The sequence below is a fragment of the Poecilia reticulata genome, chromosome 14 (genome assembly GCF_904066995.2).
Source record: "Poecilia reticulata chromosome 14, P_reticulata-male-v2, whole genome shotgun sequence".
NCBI lineage: Eukaryota > Metazoa > Chordata > Actinopteri > Cyprinodontiformes > Poeciliidae > Poecilia > Poecilia reticulata.
This window is the reverse complement of record NC_088843.1, coordinates 424,564-437,097: the sequence shown is the minus strand read 5'-3', so window position 1 is coordinate 437,097 and position 12,534 is coordinate 424,564. Positions and strand designations below refer to the sequence as shown.

At 40.9% G+C, this 12,534-nt stretch overlaps 1 protein-coding gene and 1 long non-coding RNA gene across 2 annotated transcripts in view; one reads left to right on the top strand and one right to left on the bottom strand.

Annotated features, from left to right (window-relative positions):
- The first annotated feature begins 299 nt into the window (after positions 1-299).
- LOC103460018 (15-hydroxyprostaglandin dehydrogenase [NAD(+)]-like) lies at positions 300-12,274 on the top strand. Its single transcript, XM_081615437.1, has 7 exons — positions 300-629; positions 7,077-7,200; positions 8,732-8,838; positions 9,334-9,430; positions 9,535-9,611; positions 11,039-11,196; positions 11,287-12,274. Exons 1-7 carry the CDS (start codon positions 537-539, stop codon positions 11,420-11,422), a joined length of 792 nt encoding a protein of 263 aa, XP_081471563.1. The 5' UTR covers positions 300-536; the 3' UTR covers positions 11,423-12,274.
- LOC145554818 (uncharacterized) overlaps positions 5,537-12,534 on the bottom strand; it is an 8,008-nt gene continuing 1,010 nt past the window's right edge. The window contains exon 2 of the long non-coding RNA XR_014090827.1: positions 5,537-7,254. This is a non-coding gene — a long non-coding RNA (uncharacterized LOC145554818). The remainder of the gene's footprint in view (positions 7,255-12,534) is intronic.

The following is a 12,534-nucleotide window of genomic DNA, read 5'->3' as shown; positions in this document are numbered from 1 at the left end:
TCTCTGTCTCCATCTGGCGGTCACATGCTGCCACAGCACCTGGCACAACTCCTGAGAAGCCGTTTTATTTTATGGTTTAGTTATTTTAACTCGGGTCCAAACGGGACAAAACGACCATATCAAATTATATTTACATTTCAGATTATATTTACATTACTGTTCAGCTGCTACAGAAATAAATCTTGATGTTTTTTGGAGATGAGGAAATTTTTTACTTATGAATCATCGGGAAAAACGAGGGGAGAAAAAAGAGAAAAGATTTGAGTCATGTGGGGATTTACACCCCAAATGAATCACGATGGTGCAACAATCCAAACATCTCCAGTGTTTCTGTCATCGGCAGTTAGTTTCCCTTTATGCCTCTGAGGTGAACGGAACCAGAGGAACTCCGTGTTCCAGGCCTCAGCAGGCTCAGACCCGCAGGTCCGGCTTTTGTGGGCGGAGGCAGTTCGTGGGTGGCGATAGTTAAAGCAGATTCCGTGGAAGAGGATCTTTAACGCCGTGCAGCCTTCCTGAAGCTGTAGAGCCCGGCTGAGATGGCGCTGGTGGGGAAAACCGCGGTGGTGACCGGAGCGGCCATGGGGATCGGGAGAGCCTTGGCGGAGATCCTGCTGGAGAACGGAGCCAAGGTCAGGAAACAACCAGATAATAACCAGATAGTAACCAGATAGTAACCAGATAGTAACCAGGTAATACTCAGATCAGGGCTGCTCCTCCATCCTGCAGGTCCCGTCAGAACCGATCCTGATCTGTTGGAGTAAAAACGGCTGTAAAAGTTTCAGGATGACTGATTCACTCTGACACTCACTTCTAATATTTCCTTCCCACACGAAGGAGGCAAATTATTTGTTTGAGTTTGCATTATTTAAATGTGAAGCTAAATATTATCATAAAAATAGACCTGCGTGAGAAAGAAAGAGCAGACTGAGGCTGCGCATCATTTATTATATTTCAGACTTTGTTTTTGTTGCTCAGATGTTTCTTTTGAACTTTACTTCCATTTATTCTTCCACTAAACCAACAAAGTTTTATCATCATACGAAAAATATTCAAATAGTCTCCAAGAATCATCACAGCACAAAAACATCCTCATTTAAACTGTAATGAACATTTAACACCAGATCAGGAAGGAATTTTAAATAACATGAAGAAAACAACAAATAAAATGAAACCTTTTCTTTAAGAAAAAAGCAATAAATCATAGAAACAGACATGATGAGTTTGTTCTGATGATATTGGAGATAAATTCATCAATAATTATTCTAATAATTAATAATTGCTGCCATTCTTCAGGATAAAACATGTTATTACTGTGTGGTCAAGATGCTCTGAACTTTAAATGCTCTGGAATCTTTTTAAACAAAGTTTTTAAATAACTTAGCAGATGAAAGATGCTGTTTTCTGAAAAGTGTGGCATGCTTTTAGTATTCTGCCTCTTTAGTCTTAAGAGTCTTGATTAAGTTTCACAGAGAAAAGTTCAACAGCACATCTGAACTAAACTGTTCAGATTAGCAGCAGAGACCAGCAGCTCGGGTGGAGCCTGAAACACGGTGGTGGCAGCATCATGCTGAGTTGATGGGAGGAGGAGGAATTTTTCCCAGTGTAGAAAAATTAACTATAAAGATGGAAATCCAAGTTAGCAGCCTGACCTTTAAAAACAAACGGTTTGATTTTCCTGACGGGTCGTAAAACGCTCCGCTGGCACAAAGAGGAGCGACCTTTGACCTTTGTATCTCTGGTAAATGATTTCTACAGAGACGGTTTGAAGCTACCATCCAACTGGGAAATCCAGGAAATGTTCTGGTTTTAGTGGAAGCCAGTCGTTTCTCTGGACCGTCACAATAAATCAATACAATCTATTGATCACATGACAAATTAAACTCAGTCATTGGATGATTTATTGTTTTTCTCTTTCTAACAACTGAATGACTGAAGTTTCCGTTTGGTGCCATCTGACATTATGACATGTGAATTATGATTCACATTTGTTTCTGTTACATATGAGGCGCGCTGGTTCGATTCCCGGCCTGCTGACCTTTGCCCCACGTCTTCCTGTCGATTCAGTCAGATAAAGAGCCACTAAAGCCTCAACAGAAGGAATTAAAGTTTCCTGATCTGGGATATTTCTGAGCTCCTGCATTATTATGACTTTTTACTGGGTATCAAAACAAAAATAATATCGTTTATCGCGATAACTTGAGTCGACTTATCGTCCAGATAAATGTCGTCATGACAGGCGAAGAGAAGTGGAAAGAAAAGGAGGAAACAGATTTTTGCTAATGAAAAATATTCATAAAGTTTAATATATAAGTATGCAGTAAAAACATACAGGGCTTCCAATAAGGACAAAAGGTTAAAGTCCATGAGGTTTGACCTTTGACCTGGAGCAATCTTTGGTAAATGATTTCTATGGATGAGAAACAAAAACATTTTCCAACACAATCAGTGAAACGAAGAATCAGAAGCTTTAAAGTTTCTTATTTCCAGAGAGAAAACGTGAAACGTCATTAAAACGACACAATCAGCAGAAATGCAGTGAAATTTATTACATTCATTATTTAAATCTCACTAAAACCAAACAAACATCAGAAAAACATCTTTAAATCATCAGTTTGCTTCACAGCCATATTTAGTAAAAGATGCTCCAACTAAACAGAAGAAAGTTTGAAACTTATTAAAAATATGAGACAGAAAAATATCAATCTCTCCGTCAGAAACAACCAATCAGAGCCAGGAGGAGGGGCTTGGTGCTGTCAATCATCCTCGGGTACACACTGCAGCATTACTGCTGATGCTTCCCATCACTGCTGGTGAACCGGCTGTACCACAGCAGGGTGTGAGCAGCGCATACACCGCGTGATTGGCAGCACTAAGACCCTCCCCCTCTCTCTGATTGGTTGATTCTGACTGAGCAGTGAGATTCTGCAGGTGGCAGTAGAGCCACACTAAGACAATAACTAAACATAGTTATCAGAACAAAGTCGTAATATTACTACATTATTTTTATAATGTTACAATATTATGACTTATTATTACATCTTTATTCTATTATGACCCTTTTATCTTAATTCTTATTTTTCATTGGTACATCCCTAAAACTGCGTCATACAAACCAGCTAAACGTTTTTTCCTCCGATTATCTGAATCATACCGACATGAGAAAAACAGATTTTTATAAAAGTGAAACTTTGCAGCTTTAATAAAAGATGTTTTCTGTTTTAATGGAGTTTTAAATGTCGGCAGCGGCTAAAGCTAACGCTCCAAAGACATTCAAATTAAAGAGTTTGTTGATCCCAGAGGGAAATTATATTCAAATCCAAAACGATGCGACGAAGATCAATTCAGTCGATTATTCCAGGCGCTGAAAACTCAATGTTTTTATTGAATGTCTTCAGTTTGATGAGATGAAGTTTTATGGATCCGACTGGAAACGTTTCAATGAATAAAGAAAAGAATAAAAACGTCTTTTTGTTACAACCAATCACATTAATCAAGATCATTACTGAAATAATCACACATTTACTAACTGTCATGACGTGGCTGTTTGGTGGAGGTGAGAGAGAACATGGAGGAGATGAAGATGAGTGTAGATTAGCGGTTCTCAACGTGGGCGGTACCGCCCCCCAGGGGGCGTTCAGAGCACGGCAGGGGGCGCTGGCGGACATTTTTACAAAAGGGGGGCGCTGGGATGCCTTTGGGGGACGTTTGGTCGAAGGTAAACTTTACACCTTAAATGCACAACAATACCAGTTTAGACTTTGAGCAACTTGGTAAAACTGTATTGTGTAACATTAAACCATGTTTAGCTGCAGCTGTATGATGGCAGCTCTTCTTCTATTCAGTGTTTGTAGCTTCATGGCTCCGCATCAGTTCAGCGTCACACCGGCTGATGACGCTGCTGTGATTCACTTTGTCTGGTATTTATGTAGCTACATATGTTTTGGCAGTTCTGTGATCATGTCAAAGCAGCAATTTATATTAAAAAGTCTTTTATTTCCGTTTGAAACCTGCCTGCTTCCATGGAAGGACAACAGAAAATGGCTCTTATAAACATGTAATTACTAAAATCATGATGCCCTCACTGTGTATCCCTCTGAAAAATGAACCCATTTAAATAAAGAAATAAAGAAATCCCTCCATGGGTGATACCACGATAGAGAGCGTTCATTTTATAGCGTTAACACGGTGCTGTAAGTGGTCCGGTATGAAACGGGGTGATAGAACAACACAGCACTTTAACATTTCAATAACCAGAATGCAGAAATTGTTTCCGTTGTTTTAAAAGTATGCCTTTTCCCCATCGATATGTTTCCCGACCGCCCTGCATCTTAGGGAGTTAAAAATAAAAAAATAAATAAAAAAATAAATAAAAAATCCGCGCACATTGTGCAAAACTCTGAAACACGAGAAGCGGACAAAATGGAGCGACGAACTAGATGTGAATTATGGCATAAAAACAGAGAATCCGACGCTGAACAGTAAAAAATCAACACATGATGTGAAACATGATGATTAGGCGGAGCAGCAGGTGATGAGTGAAGATTACTGATGGTGAATAAACGATAAAATAAATGTAGCAACAGGAAAGAAACTAAAGTGGACATAACAATAAACCAAGAGAGGATAAAACTAATCAAATGAAACTAAATGGAAATGAATGAAGAACAAAATGCAAGAATAAACTAAGAAACTAAAGTAAATACAGAGGAATAAACTGGTATGGCAAGACCTTTAGAGCAATAATTAATACAGAGACTGTATGGCAAGAATAAACAGACACTATTTTCAGATAAAAGGTAAAATAATATTGTTGAAGTGTCATGGGCAGGGGCGTAACTACACATTATTCATGTGGATGCGAAAACATAAATCGGCGCCCCCCCACGAAGAAACGTAGAAACATACGCTCCCCCCCCGCGCGCTACATTTACCCCGTTATGTGCGCGAGGTGAAGCAGCGTAAGGCGCTGAAGTGTCCGGGAAACATAATCGGTGCGGCGATTCAAAACATCTACAATAATGATAGTAACATTAATAATAAAATAATGTTCAGTGCAACTAGCCTACAAATTTTTTGGTGGGGGGCGGTGAGGGGCCTGGATTAGGGCTGGGGGGGCGCTGGGCTGAAACAGGTTGAGAAACACTGGTGGAGATGAAGATGAGTGGAGAACACACAGAAAACTCAATTCACGACAGTAATTGATTATTGATCAGTGTCAGTTTCTCCTGGTTCCTACTCTGTTCGTCTATTAATCACCTTTCACATCCAGTTATTGATTAGTTAATAATCCCCAGATAATCTCTGATCTGTATTGACGTTAATCCAGCAGAAACTTTTCTCATGTTGATGTTTGAAGGATTTTTCGCTCAGATGATCAAATATTGATGATCAAACTGTTTGTAAGGAAGCGAATCTGTCAAAAGCAAAGGAGTTATTGATCTTTTACAGCATCATCTACGGAGCAGCTTCAGAGGAAACGTTTCCTCTCTGGGACCATTTTGATCTTATATTGGAAAATACATTTTTCATTTTGTCGTTTCATCCGGTTCTTGTCAGTTTCTACTTAATCTATCTGAACCCAAATTCAGCTGAAACTGACTTTTAGTTTACTTTCATATCATGTTCTGCAGGTTAAGACTCGCATATGTTTCACTAAACTGTCTTATTTAAATAAATCCACCTTTTCAGTGCTGAGGCATCATGAGGCAGGAGAATAAAGTCCCAGATTCACCTGGATAAACTCAGATATGCAGCCATTCTACAAATGACTCCGTCTTTATTATAAATCATTTCATACACAGTGATCCCTCCTCGCTGTGACGCCGTTCACTTTTCACGGTTTCGCTGATTTTTCTGTGCAGTTTTTTTCCAGTGTTCTTCGTCCTGATTGACCAAATGGTTGGTAAAAACAGTCTCTGCGCTTCCTGAGTGCCAATAACGTTACAGTGTTTAACACAGATTGGCCATCAGGAGATGGAAACTGAAACTTTCAATGTCTGCTGGAGAATCAAACTGTAGCCAGAGGCAGCAGAACCGGACCGGAGGCTCGTTGATGAGATCCGTGGCTCTGCCGTAGATCCAGCTGTGAATCTGGTGCAGCTTGGAGGAGAAGCTGTAATGACCGACTGGATCACATTAATGCTGATTGATGAACATCCGCTGACCTGAAAACAGGTTTTGTTCTTTGGTTTAATGTATTTATTAATGCTGTGTAATAACTGTAAAACATAAAGGGAACTACTTCACGGATTTCAGGTTATTTTCTGAACGCAACGCCTAAGAAAAACAAGGGATCACTGTAAATGTAGAGTTTACTTCCTTTTTTTCTACAGCAGAAGTTTTGTCAAAAAGCGTAACAGGCTCAATTTCAACAGGTTGTAAAAACTTTTTTTTTGTTTTTTTAAATAACAATGTGTGGAACAAAAACAGTCCATCCATCCTCATTCCAAACATTCACTTAAATGTTCACTTTATGGTTCATGTTCACATTATTTATTGACTGTATATAAATCTATTTTAAATTTAACTGAAGATATGACATAATACAACATGTAATATTCCATAATATTTGTGGATAGGTCAGGGTGTCCACACATGTTTTATTCTCTCCCTGCTGGCAGAAACAACCCGTTCAGCTTCTCAAAGCTCCTTCTAGGCCTCAAACGAGCCTCATTTAATCCAGGTGTGTTGAACTAGGGACCTGCAGGATGCTGGCAGACTTTGGGCTCCCCTGGACCTGGTCATCAAATCCCCACGTTGCCTGCAGGATTTTTAATGTCCAGCATGTCCAGCATGTGTCAGTATTCAGTGACACAGAATCAACAGTTTTGCTTTGGGTCGAAACGATACGACGCCTCATCTACCATCACTAGTATAAACTGAACTGAATGGGTTAAATGACAGATGTGCTGATTATTAGAATAATGTAGTTTTAACACTTTGTGGCCGAATGTTGCATTAATGCTCTCATCCAGCTTGTTAAACTCAGAGTTAACATGAAGATCAGAATCCAGTTCTGGTCTCTGCATGAGGCTCACAGCCGACTGATGGTGTTTCTCATGTTCTGACCTGTGCAGGTGGCTCTGCTGGACATTAACGAGGCTGCAGCAGAGCGCCCCCTGCAGGCCCTGGAGCAGCAGTTCGGAGCAGAGAAGACCATCTTCCTGAAGTGTGACGTTGAATCCGAGGAGCAGATCAGAGGTAGCGTGTTAAAACACGGAGCTGAGCTGAGAGCCAGAAGCTTTTCCACAACGTCTGTCAGAAACCAGAAAGACGACAAACAGGATCAGGTTTCTGTTGCATAACTGCTGCTCTGGAAACATGGAGACACCTGGAAACATGGAGACACCTGGAAACATCAGGAAATATGAGAAAATATCAGAAAATGTCTGAAAATATCAGGAAATATCTGAAAATATGAGAAAATATCAGGAAATATCAGTAAAGAGTCAAACTGACATGTTTTCCTCTGTGTGTGTGTCTGGATCCCCATCAGTAGTTACCATAGCAACAGCTAATCTTCCTGGGTCCACATCATGAACACAGTTATACACACTTAACATGAGAAACATAGAATATTAGATGATAAATGTACAGCTATAACACGTAAAGCTTTAAAAGCTCCAGCAGATTAAAATCAGACGAAGGAAATGATTCGTTTTCTGTCCAGCGTTCCTGTTGCATGCTGGGAAAGTAAAACTTTTTATTAAATTGAGTGAAGGTTGGTTAAATAAAAGATGATTGTTATCTCGCATATTAAAACATTTAAACCGTAAGAGGGATTTATGCTTTATGCAGCTGAAAGTCCAGGATGTTGTTCTGATTCTGAATGTTTTCAGAACTCAGCGCCCTCTACAGGTCATATTAGAAACTGACCTTTTTTACGTTTTTATTTTTTGAAACATGAAATAAAAATGTAGTTTGAATTTTTAGTCAACTAAAGAGATATTTTCTTTGGTTTCCAGTGGAAATTATTACCTGAACCTGTGAGGACGGACCAATCAGAGCCCGTCTGTGTGAAACACAGCTTTAAAAAATAAACATTATTATTACGAGAAAACGGAGATTAACTGGTAAATAAAACATTTTATTGTAAATATCCATCCATCCATCTTCTTGCACCCTTGTCCCTCAGTGGGGTCGGGAGGGTTGCTGGTGCCCATCTCCAGCCAACGTTTCGGGCGAGAGGCGGGGTCACCTGGACAGGTCGCCAGTCTGTCGCAGGGCAACACAGAGACACACAGGACACACAACCATGCACACACACACTCACACCTAGGGGCAATTTGGAGAGGCCAATTAACCTGACAGTCATGTTTCTGGACTGTGGGAGGAAACCGGAGTACCAGGAGAAAACCCACCATGCAGGGAGAACATGGAGACTCCATGCAGAAAGACCGGGAATCGAACCCAGAACCTTCTTGCTGCAAGGCAACAGCTCTACCCACTGCTCCACTGTGCAGCCCTGCTTTTTTTTATTGTAAAAAAACCAGATTAAATATTTACCACATATAGAAAGACAGGCATCGAGCCACGTTTCCTTTATGAATCATGAATTACATTTAATTTCCCTTTGCGATCAATGAAATGTTTCTGAATGGATGTTTTACCTAAATATGGTTCTTACATCACATAAAGCTTCTGATCAACTCACTGCTGCTTTTTGCTGAACACTGAAGGAGAAAACTTTAACTAAATAAACTAAACCACAACCTGCTGTTTTTCTCTGCAGCTGCGTTTAAGAAAACCGTAGAAACTTTCGGGGGAATCGACATTTTATGCAACAACGCAGGAATCCTGAACGAAACCAGCTGGGAGAAAACAATTTCCATCAACCTGGTGAGGAGATGGAGCAGACTGAACATTTCATCATCAGGGCAGTTTCAGTGAGACGTGTGTGTGTGTCTGTCTGTGTGTGTGTGTCTGTGTGTGTCTCTGTGTGTGTGTGTGTGTCTGTGTGTGTGTGTGTGTCTCTGTGTGTGTGTATGTCTCTGTGTGTGTGTATGTCTCTGTGTGTGTGTGTGTGTCTGTGTCTCTGTGTGTGTGTGTGTGTGTGTGTCTCTCTGTGTGTGTGTGTGTATCTGTGTGTGTGTATCTGTGTATCTGTGTGTGTGTATCTGTGTCTCTCTGTGTGTGTATCTCTGTGTGTGTGTCTCTGTGTGTCTGTGTGTGTATGTGTCTCTGTGTGTGTGTGTGTCTCTGTGTGTGTGTGTGTCTGTGTGTGTCTCTGTGTGTGTGTGTGTGTCTGTGTCTCTCTGTGTGTGTATCTCTGTGTGTGTGTACGTGTTTGTGTGTGTATGCATGTGTGTATGCATGTGTGTGTGTGTGTTTCAGATGGGTGTGATCAGAGGGACCTACGCGGCTCTGGAGCAGATGAGCCGGCTGAGCGGCGGCCGCGGCGGCGTCATCGTCAACATGGCCTCCATGGCAGGTAAACATTCAGCTGGAAATGAAAAATCAAACATCTGACTGGCTGTGATTTGGTCTTTAAATGAGTTTCGTCAGAAATAAAGTTTATTTTCTTTGTGTTTTGAGGAATCGGTCCGTTTCTGAGCTGCCCCTCTTACACAGCAAGCAAGTTTGGAGTGGTGGGATTCACCCGAGCCATGGCCGTAAGGAAACTCTGATATTAATTATATACCACAGATTAATAATCAGATACGAAATAATCTGCAGCTATAATTTAGTAACCGATTGTTAATTAGAGCATAGACTAAAAAAACATTTTCTAAAAGAACAAGTCCGAGCAGTAAATAATCCAAAACTGTACAACTGTGTTTAATCTCCACTTAATCTCTTTTTTCTGTCCAATTATTAATCCGTTAATCCATAAACAGATCTGAACTTTCCTCATGTTGACGTTAGAAATTAGTTTTTATCTGCAGATTCATCTTTACTAGAAATGATCGAACTAAAGGTCACATTTTAGGAAATGAAATGTTTTTATTTAAAAAATAAATGTCATTATTTGTTAATTTGCATCTGTTAATGTATTTCTAATATAGAATCTGCTGAATGTGCCAGTTTTTCTGTCTGATTGTCAGAATAATCAATAGAGTAATTAATTACACAAAGGAACATTAAATATGTTACAAGCTTTTCGTTATTTCTCTTTAATCCTCAAAACTTTTCATAAAAATGAGGAAAAACAAAGATTTGTTTTAAAGTGCAGAGAATTGAGCAGTAAAACCAGCTGACCAACCGTGCTGGAGTTCTGCTTGGGTTGCTAGGTACTGTTCTGGATGGTTCTGGGTGGGATCTGTGTGGTTCTGGGTGGGATCTGTGTGGTTCTGGGTGAGATCTGTGTGGTTCTGAGTGGGATCTGTGTGGTTCTGGGTGGTTCTGGGTGGGATCTGGGTGGTTCTGGGTGGGACCTGTGTGGTTCTGGATGGTTCTGGGTGGGATCTGGGTGGGACCTGTGTGGTTCTGGATGGTTCTGGGTGGGATCTGGATGGTTCTGGATGGGACCTGTGTGGTTCTGGATGGTTCTGGGTGGGATCTGAGTGGTTATGGTTGGGACCTGTGTGGTTCTGTGTGGTTTTGGATGGTATCTGTGTGGTTCTGGGTGGGATCTGTGTGGTTCTGGATGGGATCTGTGTGGTTCTGGATGGGATCTGTGTGGTTCTGGATGGGATCTGTGTGGTTCTGGATGGTTCTGGGTGGTTCTGGATGGGATCTGTGTGGTTCTGGGTGGGACCTGTGTGGTTCTGGATGGTTCTGGGTGGGATCTGTGTGGTTCTGGATGGGATCTGTGTGGTTCTGTGTGGTTCTGGTTGGGATCTGTGTGGTTCTGGATGGTTCTGGGTGGTTCTGGATGGGATCTGTGTGGTTCTGGGTGGGATCTGTGTGGTTCTGGGTGGGATCTGTGTGGTTCTGGGTGGGATCTGTGTGGTTCTGGGTGGGATCTGTGTGGTTCTGTGTGGTTCTGGTTGGGATCTGCGTGGTTCTGGTTGGGATCTGTGTGGTTCTGGGTGGGATCTGTGTGGTTCTGGATGGTTCTGGTTGGGACCTGGCAGGAAAACCATGTTGTTGTGTTCAGGCTGCCTCTGAGGCTGCTGGGTACGGTGTTCGGGTCAACGTGGTTTGCCCCAGCTTCGTGCAAACCGACCTGATGACCAACATCCCGGTTCGGCTGGGTCAGTTCTCCAACCTGGCCGCCGTCACACACCAACTAGTTGACGTGATGGGGACGTTGGCGTAAGCACACGCCACTGGAAAATGATTCTAATCTGCTTTTTACTCGTCCTGTCGACATCCTCTGATGGACGCGTTTTAAATGTGTTTCAGGGTTTCTGACGTCGGCGCCGCCGCCTTGGAGCTGCTGACAGACGACACAAAGAACGGAGAGGCCCTGCTGGTCTTACCGAGTGGAAACACGTACATGCAGTTCCCTTCATTCAGTCCAACACAGAATAAACCCTAATAACACCAACGATAACCAACATCTGGAGTCGGTTCCACAAAAACCCGTCAACCTGCTGCGGCCTTAAAGACAGCAGCTCCTCTTTTCGCCACGTTGTTCCTGCAATTTACTTTTTCTCTTGTTTCTAGTCATTTTCTACCACTGAGTTTGAACCCAAACTAAGAAAATAAAGAACTTAACAGTAAAGTATCATCCTATTGACAGACATTTTGGACATTCATAAAATTACTTTCTATAAAAAAATTAAAATCACTAAACCAAACAAACTGCACCTTTAAAAGAATTCAGATTACAGTCTGAGGAACAGAGGGGTAATGCCATTTTAACAATGTTTTTATTATTTTCAATGTAAAAATAAATGAAATACACTAGAATACAACATTTTCATACCTATTAATGTTATTATTTGGTGCTTCGGGGCAATTTAATTTAAAAGAAAAGAGCTTTAAAAAGCCATTAGCACATAAAATGTTCCACACAGTTTATATTAGGATCAGCAGCAGAAAGTTTAGGTTTAATCCACGTAAAAACACAACAAATGTGAATAACCAGAAATCTGAGCCCAATTTCTTGATCTTCTGAAGACAAAAAGAGCCAGAAGGTTTAAATCTGTTAGACATTAACTTTAATGACATTTTCTAACAGCTGCTGTTAGAAAACCAAAGGTCAGACATGCAGCTTTCTGTAAACAGAACATTTTCTGTCGTTTTCTCTGTGCTGAGCGTTTTCCTCCCCAGGCCAGGAGAGAACGTTAATCTGGATGTTACTTTAGTCATTTATAAACCAATCGACATACTTTGTATGCATGTCACCAGAACCTGGAGAATAAAGTCAACATTTATATGCACATTACATGTGGATGGTTTTTTCTCTGACCAGTGGAAATGTTCCTCTCCATGACACACGTCAGTCGTTACAGTTTAGTTTGTGAACTAAATCATTCGGATCCAAAAGGTTGATGAACTGTATAACAAACTAACATAACTAATTTTACTCAGAATAAGAATGACATGATTTATAATGTGTTGTTATTTTATATTCATAGTTAAAGTTAGTTATCTCTCTTGTCCTCTGTGAAGTTTGGCAACAACAACTATCATAAACTGTTTGCC

What these genes read in the sequence shown, in the direction of transcription:
- LOC103460018 (XM_081615437.1), top strand. Translation starts at nt 537, where the DNA reads ATGGCGCTGGTGGGGAAAACCGCGGTGGTGACCGGAGCGGCCATGGGG. An exon ending in ATCCGAGGAGCAGATCAGAG is followed by an intron (nt 7,201 to 8,731) that starts GTAGCGTGTTAA and finishes TTTTCTCTGCAG; the next exon opens with CTGCGTTTAAGAAAACCGTA. An exon ending in GATTCACCCGAGCCATGGCC is followed by an intron (nt 9,612 to 11,038) that starts GTAAGGAAACTC and finishes TGTTGTGTTCAG; the next exon opens with GCTGCCTCTGAGGCTGCTGG.